This window comes from Castor canadensis, chromosome 8, assembly GCF_047511655.1.
Source record: "Castor canadensis chromosome 8, mCasCan1.hap1v2, whole genome shotgun sequence".
Classification (NCBI taxonomy): Eukaryota; Metazoa; Chordata; class Mammalia; order Rodentia; family Castoridae; genus Castor; species Castor canadensis.
In genome coordinates, this window is record NC_133393.1 from 26,583,357 (window position 1) to 26,604,314 (window position 20,958).

At 36.2% G+C, this 20,958-nt stretch overlaps 1 protein-coding gene and 1 pseudogene across 1 annotated transcript; both read right to left on the bottom strand.

Annotated features, from left to right (window-relative positions):
• Positions 1–1,461: 1,461 nt before the first annotated feature.
• On the bottom strand, positions 1,462–10,476 carry LOC109674185 (olfactory receptor 12D1-like). Its single transcript, XM_020151225.1, has 2 exons — positions 9,551–10,476; positions 1,462–1,474 (listed from the first exon to the last, which is right to left on the bottom strand). Exons 1-2 carry the CDS (start codon positions 10,474–10,476, stop codon positions 1,462–1,464), a joined length of 939 nt encoding a protein of 312 aa, XP_020006814.1.
• A 6,462-nt stretch (positions 10,477–16,938) lies between these two features.
• LOC109674181 (protein tyrosine phosphatase type IVA 2-like) lies at positions 16,939–17,442 on the bottom strand (annotated as a pseudogene).
• Positions 17,443–20,958: the final 3,516 nt, after the last annotated feature.

Consider the following 20,958-nt stretch of genomic DNA (forward strand, 5'->3'; position numbering starts at 1 on the left):
TGGTATTTTGATGGAGTTGCTGTGTTCTTACCTGTTCATTTTGCAGCTCTTGGGTCTTTTCTCCAAGAGGTCTTCTGTTTTTTCATTAATATCTATTTTGTCTTTGATCCCTGAGATTCTGTCTTTCATTTTTTTCTAGTCTGCTAGAGTGGCTTTCCACTGTATTTTTTTAAAATTTGATTTAAGGAATTTTTTTTACTTCCAGGATTTCTATTTGATTCTTTTTTCTGAGGTTTTCCAGATCTTTGTTAAACTCCCCTTCATATCTTGTGCTGTCTTCTTTATTTCATATATCTCTTTTTTTATCATTGCCTCTGTTTCACTTTGAAGTTTGTTGATGTCCTCTCTGAGTTCATTTAGTTGTTTCTGTGTCTTATTGAGTTTTTTATTTGTGGTACCTTGATATTCTTTGAGTTTGTACTGTATGTTCTGTTTAACTGACTCTTGTAGCTTCTCCATGAGTATCTCAATGAGCCCATTCATGATTTCCTCTTTGAGAATTTTTTATGGACATCATTGAGCTCATTGGTCATATTTATTATCATTATGTTGGGGCCTGGAACTGGGTATTGATTTTCTTCTTTTCCAATTAAATCGTCTATTGAATTGTTGGTCTTTTGAAGGGTGTTTTTTTCTTGCTTTCTTCTTCTCCCCGTACTTCTATTTTGTGCTGTGTTCCTATGTTATTGATTTGCTAGTTGGGGGTTTTAATCACCTATTATCTTTCCCTTGACTTAATTACAGTGTTGTGAGTGGCTAAATTCCTGTGTTGTGACTGACTTAGCTACATTGATGTGCTGTTTTGTCCCTAACCTGGAAGTGTAAATTAGCAATAACAAATTCACAGGTTCAATTCGAAACCTATTGCTTACATATTATATAGAGTATTCCTTGGTGATAATATTTATAAGCAGTGGGAATTGGGGGGGGATAACAGTTGTTTGGATAGAGATAGATACTTGGGTAACTTTAAAAGGTGGTACTAGAAGGGAGGCAGAAAGGTGTGGGGGGGAAGAGGTAGGGTTTTCGGGCCCTAGTGTGTGTGTTAGTGTGCATTTCAGTTGTTGTAGTGGAGGACGTTTGTGTCAGGGTTTGCAGAAGCATGGGGTTTGTAAGATTGGTACAAGTAGACTAATCAGAAGGTGATAAGTGTGGAGGAAGGAGAGCTAATCAGATGAAAGGTAAGGGAAGGTGAGGAGCAGGAGGTGAAGTCAGGGGAGAGAATGTATGAAAAGGGCAGAAAAAATGATTGGGAGGGGGAGAACAAAGGATTGTAGCACAAGTAAAGGAGAGTGAAGGGAGCAAGAATAGAGATAAGAAAATAGGAATAATAAATTAAAAATACTAAATAATAGGGGAAACATTAAGAAAAAATAAAAAATAGGAATTAAAATGAAAAAATGGAATAAAGTAAAACAATAACAGCAACAAAATAAAGTCAGTTTGGTGAAAGTTTTGGACTTATTCCTTTGGCATCAAATCCAGGTACTGGTGCTTATGACTGGGGCTTTCTCAGTGTCCCTGTCTCTTCTCAGGGTTGGTATTCTGGACTGTGTGAAGAAGGGTGCTGCCCCTCTTGTCAGACAGCTTGTGGGGGAGTTGGCTGGGGCTTTTTTTAGTCCTATTTTGCTTGGTCTGATGGGCTGTCTGGTGCAGGCGGAAGCTCTGAAGTGGTGTCACCAGAAATTTGACTTGTGAGCAATAGTTGACTATTCTGCCCACAGGCTGGTTGCAATTAAGGTCTGTGATTGCTCACTACCAAATTGTCCAAGGTGGACAGATCTGTTGCTGTTTGTGCCAGGTGGCAGCAGAGTCGCTTCACAGCCACAACTCTGACTGGTCAGCAGCATCCCCCAACAAGGTGAGGCAATTCAGTTTTGTGAACCACCCACAGTCCCCTAGGATTAGCTCAGTGATTTGCCACTTCCCATTCTGGGACGGTGCCTCCTTGCTCCATCTCTGCTCTTGGAGATTGTTTCAGCAGTTTCACCCCTCCCCTGCTACAGTAGTAAATTATATTCACTTCTATGTCCTTCAGTTTTGTTTGGGGTGTGCATGTGTGTGTGCAATCTGCTCATGAGCTGCACTTGATTATGTTCCTGGGAGGATGTGTGGTGTGCAGTGTTCACCTGTTGTGTTTGCAGATTTACACTGGCAGATTTGGATCTAAGTCAGTGGGGAGAAATGGTGGGTGACTTTTCCCAAGAGAGACACACTGGGACTGGGTCCAGGCTGGCAAGCATATGTAGGTTTTCCAAGGGTTGGGAGTCCAGTACCTCACAGAGTTCAGTTTTATTTGGTCCTCTGTATACTGCTTTTTACAAAAACAAAAAACAACAAAAAACAAAACAAAACCAAAAGGGGTTGGGAGGAGAGATGGCCAGTGGCTTTTCTAAAGGTAGACACACCCCAGTGGCTGTGCCACACAGGGATTTCCCTAGTTGTTAGGTATAATTAAAAGTTGTTTTAAGGGTCAGTCCTTGAATTTTACATGTGCCCTATGCATTGGTGGATGTTTGGTTGGGTAAAAACAGTCAGGATTATCAAATGTACCTACCATCACTACAAGTTGTTTCTGAAATTGTGGATTCAGGAATTCTGATTCCCTCTCCTATCTGTCATCTTGGATCTCCCCTGTTTTTTAATTTTTTTTGTACTTTAAAAGCATTCTGCATTTGGTTTTAAATTGGATTGCCTACCTTTCATTAGTCTGACATCTTTCAGCATGTCAAACTGGCTTTAGCTAGTAGTACCTCATTAAATCCTGAATAAAATTGTTTTCATTAATTTTGAGAAAATTTCAATTCTGAGAAGGAGTACATATGTTTGTAATTTAAAACAAAATGAGGGCTAATGTTTAATGCTTTATACACCCTTCTCCTCACACAGAAGCAGGAATGTTATTTTCCTGACTTAGGTATGCACACACACTCATGCATATACATGCACACACACAAACACATATATACACACACCTCCAAACAACAAAATTCAGAGCCTGCCAAATGTAAAGATATTTTATGGTATAAACTAGAGTCAATTATCTGTCTAAATTTGGAGGGTAAGATGTTCTGATCTTGAGTTTATGTTAGCAGAATCCATTGTCATGTTCAGAAATAAAAGAATTTTGGATAATACCATCATTTTTTACTTTAAAATTCTAGAAACAATGTCAAAAGGTATTATTTTTCATTTCCTGTGATACAAGAGAAGAGAATCTATGGATTTTCATTTACTTGAAAATCAAAGCTGGAAGTAGGAAGTATGCAGTTCACATAGCTGGCCAATGTCTGAGGTGTTACTATTGTGAGATGAGGTCCCAGGCCATTCTTACTGGCTTACCTGATGCTAACAAAATGGGAAGCTTATGGCTGTGCAATGCAAATTCAATCAGTGCAAGCTGAGTCTAAACCAGTGATCTAAGCCATAGAAGCAGGGCATTATTAAGCATATAATATTTAGATGAAAAGAGTGTAGGTGCCCCAGATGATGCTCCTTCACTGACTTTGTCGATGCAGTTTTTCTAAATAGACTCAACTGAATTCAGCAGAAAATCTGTTAAAAAAAATCCTAGCACACCACATCACAAGCAACACAGTCTATTTGCTACTCATTGAATTGCTTAATGTCTTTCTTCTAATCTGTGATAGTGTGTGGACACACACTGGGCATTTCTGGTTCATGACCAGGGATTTTTTTTCTTATCTCAAATAGAACTGAGTGAGAATATAATGAACAATCAGTGGTAAAACTGCATAAATAGGGCATAGTTTGGAAAATAACTAACATAAACATTTCTTACAAATACTGTGTATCTGCTATTAATAATTTGACATTTAGAGTACAAATAAATCCTAAAATAATTGTAACCTTCTAGCATTTTCTGATACATTAGACAGAAAGGCAAAAGGTCATAATTGTACAGTTTGTAGAAAATGTGGTAATGCTCTTCCCAGATACATTTTTAGTGATGGCCTGGAGTTGTCCTCCTCACAAAACAAGTTTGTGGGATGATGACTTACTTCATTGGATGGGAAGCAGAAGAAATTACTCTCAGGTAAGTTATATGAGCAAACATTTCCCTAGGAATTTACCAAAACAAAGGCTCTTGGCTATTTTGCCTAATATTTGATCAGAGATTTGAGGAATATAAACAAACATGAGCACACATCATCAGTAAAAACTAAAAACCAAGAACCTACTAGACTATACACGTGTGTGTATATATACACACATACATACATACAAACATACATACATATATATGCATATTTATACATATGATCTAGGTGGTTTATTTTCTTAATGTGCCCACATGGGCTAAAGGATGCCTGACTGCATGCACATCTATAGAAGCAAGGAATTTTTCTGTTCCATCTACAATGTGTATCAGGGGAAGGTAGAGGGTAGGAGAAAGGAGAGAAAAGGGGAAAATATACCTTTCATCTCCCAGATCTCACCACAAGGAGGTCTATGTGTGAAGCTAATGGAAGAATGTGTTCCCAGGCAGATTAATATTCTACACAGGCCAATACTATAGTGATTTTCCTTGGGTACCTATTTTGAAAAAGTTAAAAGATAGGAGATTTTGAAATTATTCAATGCTGGCAGAAATTAAAACTCCAAGATTTGCAGCAAAATCATTTTTCAACTAGACCAACTAGTTAATGCAAGACAAGACAAATAAGGACCTGGCTAAAAAGATCCTTGTGCCCAGCAGCAACTCCCAGCTCACAAAAGAGGTAAGATTCTAAAGTAAAAGCAGCACAGAAACATACCACTTACACTTGACCAACTCGACCCTCAACCCCCCAAATAATACTTACTTGTACAATAGGAGCTACAAAAAACAACAGCTAATTTTCCTCTGTCTGAGTGGTCTTGGGATCAACTATGCCCTGAGCACATGGACAAATGTTAGGCCACTGGTATCCCCACTCCAGTGGTGAGAAACTATACCCCAACCCTGTCACTACACAGTTCTTCTTGAACACTGACAATACTTCAACTGAACTAATACAGGTGATTAAAATCTTCAATCAATAACTTGGCCTCAAATGGGCAAATCCCAAGGTAAAAACATACAAAAATATTTTTTAAAGGCAGCATGACTCCTTCAAAAGACTATTACTTCACAAGAATGGGCTCTAATGAAAGAAAAGTGGATGAAAACCCAGAGAAAGAATTCAAAAGAATGATTATAAGAATGGTCAGGAAAATTAAAGAGGACTGTATGAATACCTGAATGAATTCAAAGAGAATAAAAATAAACAGCTCAATTAAGTAAGAAAGAATGCAGGACATGAAAGACGAATTTAATAAAGGCACAAAGAGCTTGAAAAGATCACATTGAAATCCTAGAAATGGAGGGGGTGGGGTAAGTGGTAAGGGAGAGAGTGACAGGGGGGAGAAATGACCCAAGCATTGTATGCACATATGAGTAAAAAAAAAAAGTCAATCAAAAAATTCAGTTGAAAGTCTACCCAATAGACTAGATCAAGATGAAGATAAAATATCAGGGTTTAAAGACAAGGAAGATGAATTAGAACATTCAGACAAAGATAAAGACAAAAATAAGAAAGTACAGATGAACATGCAAGACTCCTGGGTCACCATTAAAAGAACACACCTATAAATCATGGGCATAGAAGAAGAAGAGGTACAGCTAAAGGCATAGAAAATACATTCAATAATGAAAGAGCAGAAATTTCCCAAATCTTGAGAATGAGATGGTTATCCAGGCACAGGAGGCTTTTAGGACACCAAACAGACAGACAAGAAAGGATTTTCCTCATGTCATATTATAGTTAAAGCATTACGTATGTAGAACAAGGAAAGGGTATGGAAGGACACAAGGGAGAGATACCACACCATATATAAAAGCAAACACATCAGAGTAATAGAGTTCTCAACAGAAACTCTAAAAGTAAGAGGGCAAGGAATGATGCATTTCAAGCCTAGAAAGTAAACAACTGTCAACCTAGATTATTGTATTGAACAAAGTTAACCTTCACAATTGAAGAAGAAATGAGAAAAACCTTCCTCAATCAAAAACTAGAGTAATTCATGACTATTATACCTGAACTATGGAAGATATTAAAAGGAGTCCTACAACCATGACAATACATGAAAGAATACATCTCACATGATGAGCAAACAAATGAAGAAAGAATCAGGACTACAAAAACAAAATGATAAGAATTATTGCAGACCTGAATGTCAATGGTCTCAATTCTCTAAATAAAAGACATATGTAATAGCTGGGCATGGTGGTTCATGCCTATAACCCAGACATTCAGGAGGCAGAAATTGGGAGGGTTATGGTTTGAGGTCAACAAAGGAAAAAAAGGTAGTGAGACCCCCACCTCAGCCAATAAAGCTGGGTGTGGTGGCATGTACCTGTCTTCCTAGGTCTGTGGTAGGTGTAAGTAGGGAGACTGCAGTTTGGTTGGCCCAAACAAATGTGCAAAACATTTGAAAACCAAGTAAAGCAAAAAAGGATGGGGTGTGGCTCAAGCTTTAGGTTGCTTGCCTATCAAAGTGAAGTCATAATTTCAGATCCCAGTGCTTTCCCCCACAAAGAAAGAAAGAAAATAGAAATTAAGGTGGTGGATTAGAGACACATTGCGATGAGTGAGAAAAGCCAAGGTAATAGGGAAATAGCATACTTTCCATCGTATGCTTAATCTAGACCTAGGTTATCACTGTGTGTTGAGTATGTGATAGGCAGATAAATTGACCACTTAGTGCAAAGATGGTCAGAGCTAATGACATCCTATTTAAAAAGTCATGTCTAAAAAGTCCCATCTGTACTTTGTCCTGAGTTAGATGAAAAAAAAAAAAAAGACTTTGAGCTGATGCTTTATTGAGATGAGATTTTAGGATTTTGGGGAGGACTTGTAGCTATACTTTAGAAATGCAGACAATGTTAATTATTAGTAATCAGAAGTGGGATTTGGTGAAATAAGGATGTCCATAAAAGTCTTGGACACTCTTTCCTTGGAGATGGGTCAATTTCCTCTTCCCATGAAGCTCAGCTGGCCTGTGACTATTTGCCAAATAGAATACGGCAGAAGTTATGTCAATGCTGGTCATGATTATGTCTTTGAGATAACTGGCTGTTTTCTCCCTGGTTTATTGTTCCATGAAAAAATTTGACCCAAGGCTTCCTTGATGAAAAACAAATGTTCACCATATGGGACAACTGGATAAGGACAGAGAGAAATAGAGAGGCTTTGTCACCTCCCAGCTGATCCATGCCCGGCTATTGAAGTTATTGCAGGGCAGGCCTCAAGAGATTAAGGAGCAGAGTTAATTCTTCTTTGCTGTGCTGTTCCCCTTTCTTATCCACAGAAGTAAGTAATATAATCATGGGACTGAAGCTATTAAATTTTCAGATCCTAGTGAGTTATGAGACAACAGATAAGCAGAGCCCTATGTGCTTCTCGATAGTTCACAAATTCCATTCAGATTGGATTTTAAGAGGACTAGAAGAGATGAACTAATTGGGGTTGTCATACACATATGCATGCAAACAACACAAAGAAAATCCTTGTGTAGCTATCTTTATCTCAAAGTAGCAAAAACATCATGCTTCTCTTTTTATCTTTTGTGGGTTTTCTTCTACAAAATCGGAGAACAAGAGGGAGGAACAGGTTCTGTGGGAGAGGGGGTGTTTGGTACTGGTGTTAGCAGGGAGGTGGCAGGGAAAGGGGCAGGAGGATGAATACACATATTATATTACTATTAAACTATTATAATTATTATATTATATTATTATTAATATTATGTGTATTATTATATTAATAATACACATATACAATGTATACACATGTATATAAATGCAATAATGATACCTGTTGAAACTGTTCCAGGAATCAGGGGGAGGAGGCAGGAAGGAAAGCAGTGGAGGAAGTGAATTCAAGTATGATATATTTGATACATTCTAAGAACTTTTGTAAGTGCTACAATGTACCCCCACCCAGAACAACAATAACAAAAATGTCACAACAGAAATGACAGTAGAAATGATGTCTACTAGTATGGGATAGTGCAGAGTGGGAGATGACTTCTACACTTACACACACACACACACACACACACACACACACACACACACACACTCTTCTGTAAATTTAAGTGTATTAGCGGGACAAGGAAGGCTGATTTTAAAGACAAGTCAGAATAAAATTTATTGGATTTATACATGAAAAGAAAGAAAGAAAAGGAAGGACAGAAGAGAGAAAAGAAAGAAAGAAGGAAGGAAAGAAGGAAAGAAAAGATGGAAGGAAGGAGGAAAGAAAGGTGTGGCTTTGATTAGTCAGTCTGGCAGTTTGGAAGGGAACAGTGGGAGGGGAGAGGTGGACAAGAAAGGTTATGGGGGGTAGGGTGAATAGGATTAAAGTACCTTGTATACATGTGTGCAAATGTCATAATGAAACCCATTATTTTGTGCAAAATAGATTAATGCAAATATATTCTTACAGACTTCTACCTAGTTTCTGAATATTTATAAATTCTGTAATCCACTGTCCTCTCAGAGCCAGCAGCTAATTGTAGGAATCTAGAAAGTGATGAACATAGTAGTTTTCATTTATTAGCTCCAGAAATATTTAAATAATTATGACTTCACTGTTTTCAGTTAGTAAAAGTTTGGTGCCAAGTAAGGAAAAGTAAACCAAATTTTGATGAATTTTTTATATTTAACTTGTATGTCATATTATATCATATTATAATCTTTCAAAATAAATACATAAATAATAGAATAAAACAAAAATGTGAAGCATTTTGAAAGTCATCATTTTCCATTTCCAAATGTTGATGTGAAATTAATATGTTAGTGAGTGGATAAATTTCTTCAAACAGCTTCCAATTTTAATAATATTTTACAATAATACTTAACAGTTTGACCAGAGGACTTCTAAAAAAACATTTATGGAGATAGAGGCTCCAGAAATCCTAAGATGAACTATGGGTTACTGTATTTTCTAAATTAAGGAATATAGTGTCATTTGCTTTATTATTTATTTACCTCCTCATGTGAAGAAGAAATGATTACATGCTTCCTATAAATTATCCTTAACTCATATCAGTTAACATTTACTTTTCCAATTGATAGCCATTGTCCTGCATTAAATCTGCAAAATATAAACATTATGTTTTTATTGAACACATTATAGTATGTCAAACTAAATGGAACCTGCCACCTACATGTTATCCATCTATGCAGTATGTGGGTTATATAGACATACTTGTATACTTGATTTCAAGCATAAGAAAGTGTAGCAAATAAATGTTATCATCTGACATCTCTCTAAAAAGTTTAGCGCTAGGATTACCTGGCTCATATTACATTAGTTCAAATTACCCTTGTGTTACCTAAGATGAATTACCAAATATGAATACAATGCAGTTCATAGAGTTTTCTTTCATTAAGTTCCTTGATATACATAGTCTAAACAATTGCAGAAGAAAAATGATTTCACATCTTGGTGTTCTCACTGATGCTTAATTATTTATACTTCAGAAGATTTCTCTAGATTTATCCAATCAGAGCCTTCTTCTGATCATCCTGGTCAAGGCACCCTTCACTTTTTTGTTCCTCAAAGTGTAGATGAGTGGATTTAGAGCAGGAGTCACCATAGTGTACATGATGGCAATGACCCGGTCCTGGTCCAGGGAGCCCCCTGAGGCAGGACGGATGTAGGTAAACAGAACAGGAACATATAAAAGCATAACCACCATGAAGTGGGAGGCACAAGTGGACAGTGCTTTGTGAAGCATGCTGCAGGAATGGGTCTTGAGGAAGAGATGAGTGATAATATAAAAGTAGGAGAGAAGTGTGAGAAAGAAGGGACCCATGGCGATGGTCCCTGTGACAGTATTGAGCAGCTGCTGGTTGAGCTCAGTGTTCCCACAGGCCAGCTCCAGCAATGGCTTAACATCACAGAAGAAGTGATGGATATGGTTGGGACCACAGAAGTTCAAATGAGATGTCATTATGGAGTGCATCAGGGCATGGAAGAAACCAATGGTCCAGACAGTGAGAGCCATCAGGGCACAGAGCTGAGGATTCATGATGACAGTGTAATGAAGTGGTTTGCAGATAGCCACAAAGCGGTCAAACGCCATCACTGCTAACAACATGGCCTCAGTGCTTCCCAGAAAGTGGAAGAAATGAAGCTGGCTTATGCAGCCTAAGAAAGAAATTGCTTTGTTAGTAGAGATGGAGTTCTCAAGCATCTTTGGCACAGTCACTGTGGAGTAGCAGATATCTAGATATGACAGATTTCCCAAGAAGAAATACATAGGTGAGTGAAGTCTTGGATCAGAGATGACAACTGCCAGGATGGCTCCATTCCCAGTCACATTGACAAAGTAGATGGTAAGGAAAACAGCAAAGAGAAAAGGGTCCAATTCTTGGATGTTGGTCACTCCCAGGAGGATAAACTCATTGACTGAGGTTTGATTCACCATTGCCTAAAAAAAGAAGACATAATAATTTGTGAAATTCTATCTGAAATTAGGGTTAATTAGTCTTTCCCCAGGATTTATTGGCAAGACCAAAATATTTTGAGGTAGAATACTGTGTTTTACATAATCTCTCCTCAGATCTTGTGTAGCATTGGGTCCTTAGAATGTTACATACTGAGGCTACATGTCTATTGTGTATTGTGACTCAGCCAATCTTAGAATTAATTATATTTCTCAGTAGGAATTCTGCATAAGTTTCAGCCTACACATCTTCTCTGGTGTGAACATGTATATTATGAAACAATTTTCCTCTCCTTCCTAAATCACATGAACTGGGCAGCAATTTAAAAAATACTCCACTTGGCTAACATCTCTTGACTAATAAGAATTCACTCAAATGATTTTAATTTGATAATAGTAAACAAGGACAAACTCATTACAACAATACCATTGATGAAAAAAAATCTTTTTCACAGAGTAGTAATTTCATTTCTTCATTTAGAGTTAGAGACTTTGATTTAGTGATCTCTTTCTGCCCCAAATCCTTGGAAATATCCTATTGTCCTAATGAAGTAAGACATACTGCCTTACATATCACAGCCTGTCCTGAGGGATGTATAAAACTTTACCACTATGATATCTGATGATGGGCTTATTGTCTTCCTATACTCAGTTATTAAGTATTTTCAAAATATCATCCCAAATGATTTCTTTCATGATAAATTTTGCTTTATTGTGTTTCTATTCCCTGATTGCCTTGACACTTTTGCAAATCTTTTTTTCCAGATCCCTGGACCCTGTTAGGGAAAATTCTTTTCTGTTCATAGTTAACAGAGACTTCCTTATCTACCAGTTCTGTCCTCTCTTCAAAGCATCTAGGGGTTAAATCCCTTTGATATTATGTCTTCTCTTATGATCTATCTTTGTTTCCCTTCCTCTTCCCTTTCCATCCTTTCTTATCCCTTCCCTTTTGTTCCCTTTTTGAGACAGTTTCTCATTCTGTAGCCTAGGCTGGATTTGAACTAGCCACAGTCTTCTTGCCTCCACCTCCTAAGTGCTGGGATTACAGAGAAGAACCACCATTCCTGGCTGGTCTACTTTAAGTCCTATTTTTATTTCACTTGAAATAAAGTCACACTTCAGGTATTAAGGAACTTTACTCTCCTCTCTTTTAACTCCATTAATGAGACACTGGGATTCTGTTATCTTTTATAACCCAGAAGTCTGTCTGCTTCATATCAGTTTCTCTAAAGTTGCCAGAAATTTCCAACTCTTCTTATTGGAAAAATCTATTTACTATATTGCTCTTCCTTTCTAGCAAATAAAAATCCTATTTTTTCCTAAAAGAATGCATCTTTTCACTCCATTTACATAACGGAAAAATAATTTTTTGGTTAATGTTAAAATTTTTTACAGTATAATTTGTTTATCAGCATAACTTAATTATAAAAAGGAGTTTTGTTGTGATATTTACAACATGCATAGAATGTACTTTGACCAAATTCACCCCATGTATATTACTCTTTCTTAACCACCTTCCCTTCTTCCCCTTCTTTTCAACAGTTTTTGCTGGGTTTCATTATGCTATTTTCATAGATATATAATATTTACCCTATTAAAAGTCTTGTGGAATTGTGAGTAAGTAAGTGTTAAAAGGTTTAATATTTGCCAGGCATGGTGGCACATGCTGTAAACCCAGTACTCGGCAGACTGAGGCAGGAGAATTGTGAGTAGAGGCCAGCCTGGAATATCCAGTGAGAATATGACTCACAGAAGAAAAACAAAAATGTTTAATAGTTGAATAAGTTTGCTGAAAGACAGAAAACTTAGAAACCTTCATTACTTGCAAAGTGTCTGAATTATCTCCTTGAGGTACAAAATCCACAGACATAATTATGTAAAGTAGCTTTCTCTTTTTTCCTTTCATTTAAAGTTGTACTGCATTAGCTCTTATGTATCAGAAGGGAAGAAACAAGCATTTGTGGGAAACAGAATAGGAGGCACTGAGAGAACTGTAAGAAGTGTTAGAAAATTTAACAGAGATGCTGACATTGGGGTGCTTGCTGTAAAAGGGAAATCACTCATGGTTTGAAATCATTGAGGGGAAAAGGAAACAATTTTCTGTAAGTGCAACAAAAAATTAATAAACTAGAGGATATTTCCAGAGATCTCATGGGATTCTAAGCTATATATCTAGGAGATTTTGAGAAATGATCTAACCTCTGTTATATTGCTGTAAAAGATTTCCTTCAAATAATTCAGAGTGTTTGCCTTTGAGGTATACTGAGCATTTTTTTGAGAGAAGTTTTCAAACTTTTATTACTATTTGAGCAAAGTTGCACATATATACAGTTTGAAAATCTAGCAATTGAAGTTTTATTATAAAGTATAATCACCCCTAGTTCTGTGTCTCTCCCCAGATCTTAGCAGGTTATTTGGCATTTTCTGCCTTTCTTTGAATAGTATGCTTGCACTGTTACATCTTCATTATCTTCCACGAGGATTGTACACACATTGTTTTCCCATAACTATGGCCCTCCTGATATAAGAATTTCAAAATATGTAGATCAATGGTTATTACTTAAATTACTGCAATATATAAATGTTCCTCAGAGGTGTGCTATTATAATTTAAACATTACAACTGCTCATTAGCACTGAAATCATACACCAAACATTATTTATGATTCTTTGACCAGAAAACAAAATTTTACCAAAAACTCAGAGCTTTCAGATTTGTTTTGTAGAATGTTTAGAAAATCAGGCACATTGAATTCAGAGGAGATTCACACACACACACACACACACACACACACACACACACACACACACACACAAAATCAAAGAAACTAAAGTAGTATAGCCAACAGGCACAATGATGAGTCCAACATAAAGAAAACCAGCTCTAGATTCTGGTTGAATTTTAATAAACCAGGGAGTTCACTCACTCAAAAACAGAAAATGCATGAGACTTCTCAGTGTGTTTCCTATTTCATTCCCTTACCTGATTGAGTGTTCAGTTTAGAGACACAAGTAGGAACACTTTTTAGGGTTAAATTCCCAGTAATTACAAAAGTTGAAAAACATTTGAAGTGACAGTCCATGTGATTGTGGTATAAACTCTTCATCTTCAAAAACCCCTCTCTTTCTGAATTTTTGCTTGCATTTTAATGGGACACATAGATCTCCATAAAAATCCCAAGGGAGATTGTCCCCTAGTGCTCAACAAAATTGTTGTAAAAGTAAACAAGTAACTTTCCCACACCTGCACCATGAGGGATTAACCCTAGCTAATTTATATGTGTCATTTTTTCCAATCTTCCTATTCCTGTTCCTTATTATGTTTGTTCCTTATTTTCAGAATCATGAACAAAACAGATGTCAATGGCTTAATAAATTTTCATTTAAAGTCATGGGTTTCTTTATGACATTCCATACATACACATATTTTGATCATATCTTCCCCTGCTATTATCCTTTCTTATCCCCTAGCTGCTTCTCCCTTTTCCACTTCCACATCCCTAATAGACACTTCACCTGGGATCAACAAGAGAAAACACATGATACTTGCCTTTGTGAGACTGACTTAATTCACTTAACATGACGAGAATCAGTTCAAGCTGTTTTCCTGCAAATGACATTCTTTATGGCCGAGTAAAATTCTATTGTGAATATATATCACATTTTCTTTATCCTCCTATTTATTATGGGTACCTTGTCTGATTCCATAACTTGGCTATTGTGAATAGTGCCACAAAAACATGGATATGCAGGTATCTCTACTGTATGTTGCCTTTGATTCCTCTGGGCATGTCCAAGCATTGGTATAGGTCCATCATAAGCTAGTTTTGTCTTAGTATTTTGAAGATCCTCCATTCTTGTTTCTGTGGTGGCTGGTTTAGTACACAGTTCCACCAAAATTGAGAAGGGCTCCATTTTCCCCAGATAGTCACCAGAATTTGTTTCTTAAAGTTTCTTTTGGTCATATAAAGTGTTTTCTTTTTTGTGTTTTAAATTTTTATTAGCATATATTAGCTGCACAAGTGTTTCATTGAGATATTTCCACACATTCATACAATGTACCTTGACCAAATTCAACCTCTCTATCCATCCCCCACCTTTCCCGTTCTTAAAATAACTTGTTCAGGTTTCACAGTTCTATATTCATACATGGATATGAAGCACTTTGACTTTACTCACCTATTCTTCACCTTCTTCTTTTGCCCCACCACTGGTACCCACCCCTAAACAGGGCCTGTTTTACATTCATAATATATTTTTTTGTTTGTGAAAGGGCTCAGCATTTTGTTTTAAATAGATTGCACACTTTTTCCAGTCTGACACCTCTCACCATGTCAAACTAGCTTTAGCTAGCAATACTTCATTAAATACTAAAAATTAGTTTTAATTTATTTTGAGAAAAATTCTATTTTGAAATCAATTAACATTAGTCTAAAATTTAAGACAAAAGGAGGGCTAATGTTTAATGTTACTTTATACACACATTTCCTCAGACAGAACCAGGAATATAATTTTTAAAATTTATTTGTGCACACCCACTAGCACACGTGCACATACACACACACACACACACACACACACACACACTCACACATACTTCCAAACAACAAAATTCAGAGCATGGGAAATGAAGACATTTTTTTTGATGGTATAGACTGAAGTCAATAATTTGTCTAAATTTAGAGGGTAAGATGTTCTGATTTTCAGTCTATGCTAATGAAATCTATTGTCATGTTCAGAAATAAAAGAGTTTTGAATAGTACCATCATTTTTTACTTTAATTCTAGAAACAATGTCAAAAGATATTATTTTTCATTTTCTGTGATACAGGAGGAGAGAATCTATGGATTTTCATTTACTTGAAAATCAAAACACCTCTGGAAATAGGAAATATGCAGTTCACGTAGCTGGCCAATGTCTGAGGTGTTATCATTGTGAGATGAAGTCCCAGTCCATTTGTACTGGCTTACCTGATGCTAACAAAATGGGAAGTGTATGGCTGTGCACTGCAAATTCAATCAGGACAAGCTGAGTGTAAACCAGTGATCTGAGCCATAGAAGTAGGGCATTACTAAATATGTAATATTTAGGTGAAAAGAGTGCAGGAGCTTCTGGTGATGCTCCTCCACTAGCTTTGTTGATGCAGTTTTTCTGGATGGATGCAACTGAACCCAGCAGAGAATCTGCAAAAAAAATGCTAGCATATCACCTTGCTACTCATTGGCTTGCTTGCTTGATGTTTTTCTTCTATCCTGTTAAATTTTGTAGATACATACTCACTGGGCATTGTTGGTTTTTGGCCAGGGATTTTTTTTCTTATCTCAAAAAGAACTTAGTAAGAAAATCACAAGCAATCAGTGGTTAAACTGAACTGTATGTATATGTTTGGAAAATAATCAACATAACCATTTCCTATAGCCAAAATACTGTGAATTTGCTATTGCTCCTTTAATGCTTAGACTACAAATAAATCCTAAAATAATTGTAAGTTGTCAGCATTCTCTGACACATTAGACAGAAAGACAGAAGTCACTATAGCACACAATTGTACAGTTTGTAGAAAATGTGCTAATTCTCTTCCTATACACATCTTTTGGCCTGGAGTTGTCCTCTTCAGAAAACAAGTTACTGGGATGATGACTTAACTTCATTGGTTGGGAAAGAGAAGTATTCTACTCTCAGCTATGTTATATGAGCAAACATTTCCCTAGGAATTTACCAGAATAAAAGGCTCTTAACTACTCTGCCTAATATTGGAGATCTGAGGAAAATAAACAAACTCACACACCCCATCATCAGTAAAGATTGATGTGTGAGATATATGATACAATATCATATATATATATATATATATGTAAGTATATAAAATACTGCTTTTTGTTTTTGTTTTTTTCTTAAAGTGCCCAGGTGGGCTTAAGGATGCCCACCTGCAAGCAAATCTACAACAGCAAAGTATTTTTTCTATTCCATCTACGATGTGTATTAGGAGAGGGGGGAGGGTAGGAGAAAGGAGAGAAAAGGGGAAAACATATCCCTCGTTTCCCCATTCCTACCACAACAAGGTCTGTGCACCATACGTAATGGAAGGGCATGTCCCCAGTCAGATTAATATTCTGCACAAGTTAGTACTCTGGTGGTTTTCCTTGGATACCTATCTTGAAAAAGTTGAAAAGATAAGTCACTTGAAAATAATTCAATGTTGGTAGAAATTAAAACTACAAAAGGAGGAGTAAAATCATCCTTCACTGAATTGTTCCCTTTTTTCCTTCTTAAACTATTTATTCATTTTATAGAGGGATTTTTTTCTTCTTTCTAATCATTAGGAATTGAGGATTTCTGAGTCCATCACTACTTTGGTGACACAGGTAAGATTTCAGATTTATGCTTTCAGGTGTTAAGAATCTCCTCCAAATGCCACAATCAAGTAAGACTTCATTATTTTTTTCTACTGAACATAACAATACCCATTGATATCTCTGAAGTGTAATCCTATCTTAGGTCAGTATTTCTCCAAGGAAAGTAGTTGTTCGGAATTGAATGCTCTTGCCTTTTTTTGGTCTTGTAAATTGAAGTGCATTGTCATGCTTCACTCCACATTCAGTCAAAGTAAATGCAACCAGAACAGGTGCCCTTCTTAATCCTAGAACACAATGCACTGCAACACTGAAATCTGGATTTTTACGAAATTTACTTTTTAACAGGTTCATCCAATCATCTGCTATCTGATTAGGAGATGAAGCACCACTATTGTCAAATGCCTAATCTAGAACACAATCCTTCTTTTTCAATTGGAGCTTTATTATATGTAGTATTGCAAAGTTAAACCAAATCTGTCACTCCATACTCCTTAAGCTCCTCTGTTAACTTGTTGAGAGTAACATTGGTAGGGCTGTGAGTTATTAAAAAACATGTTTTCATAAGATATCTCCACTGGGGCTGTATAGTTCATTATGGCAAATAAAAAGTGTGATTGTGTGTAAGTTGATGGGGAAAATGAAAAACAAATCAAGAAATCTTGAAATGTTTTACAGCAAAAACATTAAAAAGACCACAAAATGCCTATCATCAGTCAGCATTTTGTCTGTTAAACTTTTATTCCTTATGAAGCTTCTCCTTTCAATACAGGCTGACATATTTAGAATTCACTTGAATCCATATTCAACTTGAATCTTAATGCCTGGAGATGAATACTTTCAGACTCCAAAAAAATCCAACTACATACAAAATTCAAGTAACTCTTTACCGCATTTAGGCACTAGTGAGAGAAGCTAAAAAGTATAGGTCATTTTCCACTTTTGTTCACTTGATGCTTAATTTTACTGGAGTCATTAAGAGAAATAGGCTCACAGTAATAAAAAGCCAGTCTTGGGTTCAGAGTCTCACTTGTCAGTGAAAATGCTGTGGTGAGCCTGGCAGAACTCTATCCTCACACTCAGAAAAACCATAAATGTGAAATGTATATTGCCCTGGAAAACTCTGGTGAGATGAGGACTGAACATTGAAGTCTGGAGGTGGTAGGAGCTAGGAGACGCCTTGCTCCTCAAGTCACTTGGCTGCAGAGATGGTGGCAGTGACTTCTGTCTAGTCTCAGTGAGCAACACCTGGCAGTCTGGGCCTTTGGGAATGTGTCTGGGAGTCTGACTTGCTATGCTTTTGATGTTTACTGCCCTGTGGCTTTTCCTCCAGCAGTGCCTGTCCATGGTTGTCTCTCCAGCTCCTGCTGGAGGGATGACAATCTTTTATCTATCTACGTATCTATCTATGTATCTATCTATATTTCCTTTTATCTATCATCTATCATTATCTATCAATCATCTGTCTGTCATCTATTATCTGTCTATATCCTCTATTATATCTATCATCTATTTATCTATCATATCTATCTAATCTATTATCTACCTATTAATTATCTGTCTGTAATCTATCTATCTGATCTATTATCTATCTATCATCTGCCTGTCATCTATCTATCTATCATCTATCTATCTTTTTCCCTTGATGATTGTCCTTCTGACTGGAGTTTTGATTTATATTTCCCTGATGGCTAAGGATGTCAAACATTTTTTTGTGTGTTTATTGGCCATTTGTATTTCTTCATTTGAAAAATGTTCAGTTCATTTGTCCATTTATTAATTGATTAATTTGCTCTTTTAGTGGTTAATTTTTGGTTCTTTTTATAGTCTGAATATTAATCTACTATCAGATGAATAGCTGTTAAAGATTTTCTCTCTTTCGGTAGACTGTTTCTTTACTATGTTAATTGTTTCTTTTGCTGTGTTGAAGTTTTCTAATTTGATGCAATTTCATTTATCAATTTTTTGCTATTCTTTCATGAGCTACTAGAGCTGTATACAGAAAGTCATTGCCTATGATTATATCTTGAAGTATTTCTCTTATGTTTTTACATAATAGTTTCAAATTTTAAGGCCTTACATAGGTTTTTGAGTTGATTTTTGTACAAGGTGAGAGATAGGGATCTAGTTTCAGTCATCTACATGTGAATATCCAGTTTTCCCAGCAGTACTTATTAAAGAAGTTGCCTTTTTTCCAATGCTTGTTTTTGGCACCATTGTCAAGAATCATATTGATTTTGCTTCTTGGGCTTATTTATGGATATTCTATTCTCTTCCATTGGTCTATATGTTTGCTTTTTATTGCAGTAAATACTGTTCTTGTTACTTTGACTCTGTAGTACAGTTTGAAGTGAGGTAATATCAGACCTCCAGCACTGCTTTTTTTTGCTCAGGATTGCTTTGGCTATTTGGGTTCTTTTGTGCTTTCATATGAATTTTAGGATTGTTTTTGCTATTTTTGTGAGGAAAGTCATTGGGAGTTTAATGTTGATTACAATAAATCTGTAGATTGCTTTCAGTATTATGGCATTTTTTACAATATTAATTTGGCTAATCCATTAACATGGGAGGTCTTTCCATTTTCTGGTGTCTTCTGCAACTTCTTTCTTAAGTGATTTATAGTTTTCATAGGTCTTTAAATCTTTGGTTAAGTTTATGACTGTGTATGTTATTTTTTAGACTATCCTGAGTGGGATTATTTGATTTCTTTTTCAGGAGTTCATTATTGGTATATAGAAAAATTACTAATTTTTTATATTGATTTTGTATCCTGCTATTTTGCTCAAAGTATTTAACCAATCTAAGAGTCTTCTGATGGAGTCCTTAGGGTCTTTTAAGTGTGGAAATATATCATCTACAAATAGGGATAATTTGGCTTTCTCCTTTTCTATTTGTATCCCTTTATTTCTTCATCTTTCCTAATTGCTCTGGCTAAGATTTTAAGCAGTACATTGAATAAGAGTGGTGATAGTGGACACCCTCATTGCATTCCTGAATTTAGAGGAAATGCTTTCAATTTTCCTCATACAATATAATGTTGACCATTGGTTTGTCATATGCATGATCCTTCTATTCCTAGTTTCACCAAGTCTTTTATCATGAAGGGATGTTGTATTTTTTCAAAGCTTTTTTTTTGCATCTACTCATATGATTCTTAAAGTTCTGTTTATGTTCTGTGTTACATTTTTGATTTGCATATGTTTAACCATCCTTACATCCATGCAATGAAACTAAGTTGACCGTGGTAATCTAGGTTGATTGTGTTTTTTTCATGGATGGAAAAAACATCATTCCATGGCCTCCTGGCTTTTAGTTTCTGTTGAGAAATCTGCTGTTATTCTGATGGGTTTGCTTTTATATATGCACTCCCATTTCTTTCTTGATTCTTTCAACATTCTTTCCTTTTCTGTATATTTAATGTTTTAGCTAGGTTATGCCTTGAGGATGTTTTTTTCTTGTCTTGTCCAATTGGTGTCCTAAAAGCCACCTACACTTGAATGACCATCTTTTTCTGAAGATTGAGAATATTTTCTGCTATTATTTTATTGAATACATTTCTATGCTTTTAGCTTGTATCATCTCTCCTTCTATGCCCATGATTCATAGGTTTTGTTTTTTTCTTCCTAGAGGTCTTTTATGTTCTGCTTGTATTTTCTTTTTTCCATTTTTTATTAGTATATGTTCATCATACAGAGGGGATTCATTGTGACAATTTCATATGGGCTTATATTGCACGTTGGTTAGATCACCTCCACCATATCTCCCCTTTGACCCCCTCCCCACCCCAGTTAAAACTATTGCAAGAGGTCTCTTTGTTCTTTTTTGCATAAGTATATGAAGTCTTCCTTCAACTTAATCTCTTTCATTCACCCTCCCTCCTCCTATAAGCTCTCTGCAGTAGTTAGAATGATAGTCATGTCACTCTGTCTACCTATCCCCCCTTGACCTGGGGTCTACAAACTTTTGCCTGGACTGGCCAGGAACCATGATTCTTCTGATCTTAACCTCCTGCATAGCTTGGGATGACAGGCACAGGCCATCATGCTCAGCTATTGGTTGAAATGTGGTTGTGTGAACTTTTTGCCTGGACTGGCTTTGAACCATGATCCTCT